Source organism: Cariama cristata, unplaced genomic scaffold (assembly GCF_000690535.1).
Source record: "Cariama cristata isolate BGI_N322 unplaced genomic scaffold, ASM69053v1 scaffold7976, whole genome shotgun sequence".
NCBI lineage: Eukaryota > Metazoa > Chordata > Aves > Cariamiformes > Cariamidae > Cariama > Cariama cristata.
The window spans coordinates 4,953-9,238 of NW_009622653.1; the positions used below are offsets into that span (position 1 = coordinate 4,953).

Here is a 4,286-nt window from a genome sequence, read left to right on the forward strand (position 1 = left end):
ACCATTATGCTGGACTGCTAGATTATCAGCAGACTCACAAACAACACCAAATGACTCTGATCTTTACCGGGTAAGTCATCTTGGAAACACTTGTCAATGAGATTAGGCAGTGACACAGGACGCTTCTTCAAGTAACAGATTTTTTATTTAGCCACAGAATTACAGTAACCAGAAGGGAAAAACAAGGTACTTGTTGCCCGACCTACAGCTTTACTAGTTTTCCTAAAGCCTTTGGTAGGCTCAACTTACCCCAACTCTTTCTGGTGGCAGAGGTGTAAATGTCTTCTCTGCAGGCCCTTCCCCTTGCCTTGTTTTCCTCAAAATTCTCCTGAAGAACCAGAGCTTTATTTAAGCTTTTTCACCTTGAGGGACCCTGGCTCTCGTATCAGCTACATATGCTGTGTCCTACCTGGAGAAGGATTTGAAAAGCTGCTAGTTTGGGAGCTATTCACCCATTTTAGAATCTGTCCCTTTGCCTTTCACCTCTGTTGTATTGTATTGTACCTCTAGCTGCCGTCTTTGGAAATCATGGGCTGAGCAGACTGCATTGTATGAAGAGGAGCAGACCTGGTAACATTAGATGAAGCCGTAAGGGTAGGATCTTCAGAAGACTTCAGGACTTGCTGCTCATCCCTTGGACACTTCCCACTTTTAAAAAGAGGCAAAAAGGAACCTGGAACCATCGAGAGTTTTCAATAAAGTTTTTTTATGGAAATGTAAAGGCAAAACCATTTATTCAGTCTTGACAAGGTAGGTGTAAGCTCTTTCAGTCAAAGAAATGTCATCAATCTGAGGCATCACTAGCATTACTTTATAGGTGTAACTTTTTAACCCTCCCAAGTCAAGTTTTGACCTGTTTGAATCCAGAGATCACAGCACTTCTGTAGCAAAGATGGCTAGACTAAAAATTACAGCAATTGATGGGGCTGTGAAGGAGGAAGCGTACCCTTGCGTGACTCCTGGGAGTCTGGGGTGGGAAAAATCTGGCCTCAAGCTGTTGGGATGCAGCAAACGACAGTGGGGCGTTCGGCAGAAGGGTTAGAGACCTTCTGCACTGAACAGGACAGGCAGAATGCAGAAATGAAAAAAAACTTGTACATAATGAAGATAAAACAGAGATTCTCAGAACAGATGTGGTTCCCAAAGAATATAATCCATCTAATGGAGAAAATATATACTCCAGCACAAGTTTGTATACACTTACATGAGCATATGTTGAACTGATTAAACACAGTTCAGTTAGTTTATTCTAGCTTTGCTTTGTTACATGTGCAAATGGAAAAAATATGGCATCTGATAATAAATCAACAAGCAACTGAAAATGACCAGACATCAAAGGTTTTTTGAAGGCTGATAAAATATTTCCCTCTCTTGGGGAGTGGCTGATCCTTCAGTAAAGGACCAGACCCCTTGATTTGAATGCCAGATGCAGTTATGGGACCACAGTAATGTGTATTTCTTTGACTACCGCGCACCTAAGGGATAATAGTCACAGATCCAATCCTGATGGAAGAGTGACGTAAGGCAGAAGTTTTGAAACCTGTGGCCTGTTCTACTCTCACCCACTCTAAATGTGTAATTACCACAATTCAGTGAGCTGCTTGTGGTTTTGGAACGAAGCAAGTAAAGGTGAAGTTGTGAGAATGGTAAGTGTTTTCATATCATTTACTTCAATATACACTTCATGTAAGTGAAGAAAAGAAGGATTCTGCTGAAATATGCTATGACAATATTTCATTCATACCCTGTTTCATGCCTTGAATACTTTTTATTTGAACAGAGTTTATGTCCTTGCTATCTAAAATCACTAGTACAAAAACCCTGTAAAGGGATTTCTTTCTTCCATCTCTTCCCTTCAGCATCACAATTTCCAGAAGAAGTTGTTAGACTTTCGGAGTGGACAACTTCTTGGCCACAGTGGGTCGTTGTTACTGAGATACTTTGAGGAAAAAATAGAAAGGAACGGATACTCGTGCTGTAATTGTTAGAGAGGAACAGCCGAGGAAAATCTTAATGAAGTTTCAGGGCATGACTCTTCGGCCAAAGACTAGAGTAAGACTCATGTGTCTGCCTTCAAGAGAGAAGATAAAAAACCAGCAGCTTCTGAAAGATGGATCTTACCGGTCTGCAAAAGCCAAACGATGCTACAGACCTATACAGCCATGCCGAAAACTCAGCGGTCTCCCTAGCTCAGCAAAGTCCTGACACAGTTTTATTTCTGCCAAAAGCCAGTATTGACACACTGCAGCTGGATTTCCTGGTAGTTCACACTTCAGCGGGCTATTCCTGCTATGAAGCACAACATATCCAAGCAGCACATTGCTGTTAAAGCTAAAAAAATTTCGTTGTATGGGAGTAGTTTATGGTCTTTATCCAGGTGGCAGTTTTGGATGTAATATACTCTGAACACATGATGAGGCATAAAGCACACTAAAGTTACCAAGATGAAGAAGAAACTCTTTGCCTGAGCCCTGAATTCCATGTGGGAGTTGATGTCAGGCCAGTATTTCACAGCCAGCCTACAGATCACAGACAACTGGATTACGGTGAGCACAGCACAAACCGCCACCAAAATCCCAACCAAGCAGTAGTTTATGATCACCATGGGCACCTCTTGCATCTCCTTGTGGAACTGAAAGCATTCGGAGGAGCGGTACGTCTTAGAGCTGCCATAATATGAGAGTAGAAGAGGCGTGATGACCAGTGCTCCCACCAGCCAGACAGCACCCACCCAGGTTGTAGTGGAGCACTTGCTAAACTCGAGTCGGAAAAGGCGTATTATGATTATAGCCACGTAAAAAGTGAAGGTGGTGTACATGTGGAGGTAGATGATGGCGCTTGCTAGCTTGCAGGCAAACCTCCCAAATTTCCATTCCCGTAAAATGTAATAGCTGAGGCGGAAGGGGATGCTGAGTAGCATAACGGTGTGGAGCACCAGGAGGCTGCTGATGATAATGGTCATCACAGATTGTGATCGCCGTCGAAACAACTGATGGGACATCATGATGATGCCGAGGGTGCCGCCAGCCAGGTCGATGATGTACAGGGCTATGAGAATGGCGTGGAGCCGCTCTGAGGTTTCCAGCAGCGTCTCGTTGGAGGAATGGTTCTGCTGGGTTACACTGCTGTTAGGCATCCTCCTAAGCTCCTCTTTCAAAGGTCACTGAAAGTGAAAAATGGGAATTTTAAAGATAGACGTTCCTTCTTTGTTGCTGCCTTTATTGTTAACTATGGAATTCATGAAGGGACAGATTCATGAAGGGACATTTTACTGAATTGCATTTGAAATGATGTTATCCCATGTAGTATACAACCTTATAACTGTTGCCATACTGTATGTGACAGCAATAACTCATGCCTCTCAGTGCTAAAACCACATTTTATATGTAATTATGAGTGAATTTTTAGTTTACTAAACTGCTTTCTAGGAATTTTTTTTTTCAGTTATTTGCCTCTAGATTCAGCCATTTGAAACAGCCAAGTCACTGTCTGTTTGTAAATTATACAATTTTAATCTGCACTCATGTTATAAAGCTAAAATTGAAGGTGAGAAAAATACTGAAACGTGAAGAGGTTGTACCTATAATTTGTGGATACTTTACGAATACATCTGAGCCATCTTCTTGGCATCTTGCAGGATGGGTGCAGGACACACCCATAAGGCAGCAACAGTTTCAGTTTCTAGGTGCATAGCGTACATTGAAAATAAAGATTCAACGATGAAAATTCAATTTCTTCTTGCTTCAGCTCCAAGTCTTTTTGCTGCAGAATTTCACCTGAGCTACTCTACTATGAAAAGTGAAGAAAAGCTAAAAATTAGTTTAGGAACAACCTTCCGGAAGGTGTGATCCTATCTGCACTTGTTGAACATAGCCACATACAACTGCGTTCTTTCTTAGACTTAAGGCAGAATGCGGACGGCTCCGTGTTTGGGCTCGCACACAGGTTTCTGTACAAGGATGCAGGGGCAGCACGCTGGGTACACGCGTACTTGGCCAGCGAAATCTGTCCTTACCTGACAGAGTTTCAAAACAACAAAGTAAGAGTTAAAAAGCTGCTTGAAAAAGCAGTGTCTTCGCTCTCTGATTCCTTTGAAGTTTGAAATCAGTAAACTTGTTTTAGTCGGCAATTCTTAATTCTGTTGCACTCATCTGTAAAATGATAGACTGCAGCTGCAAAACATTTTCAGATAAACTTCTTATTTATGAAGCATCAGGCAAAGCAGCTTTAGAAGGCTGTTGGAGTATTGTGTCCAAGACTGATATAAACCTTTCTGTTCACTCCCT

The 4,286-nt window shown here is 42.1% G+C and overlaps 1 protein-coding gene across 1 annotated transcript; it reads right to left on the minus strand.

The window, feature by feature from the left end:
• Window positions 1-2,272: 2,272 nt before the first annotated feature.
• On the minus strand, window positions 2,273-3,136 carry LOC104163405 (probable G-protein coupled receptor 141). The gene has a single exon (XM_009702409.1). The coding sequence runs from the start codon at window positions 3,134-3,136 to the stop codon at window positions 2,273-2,275; it is 864 nt and encodes a 287-aa protein (XP_009700711.1).
• Between the last annotated feature and the right edge of the window lie 1,150 nt (window positions 3,137-4,286).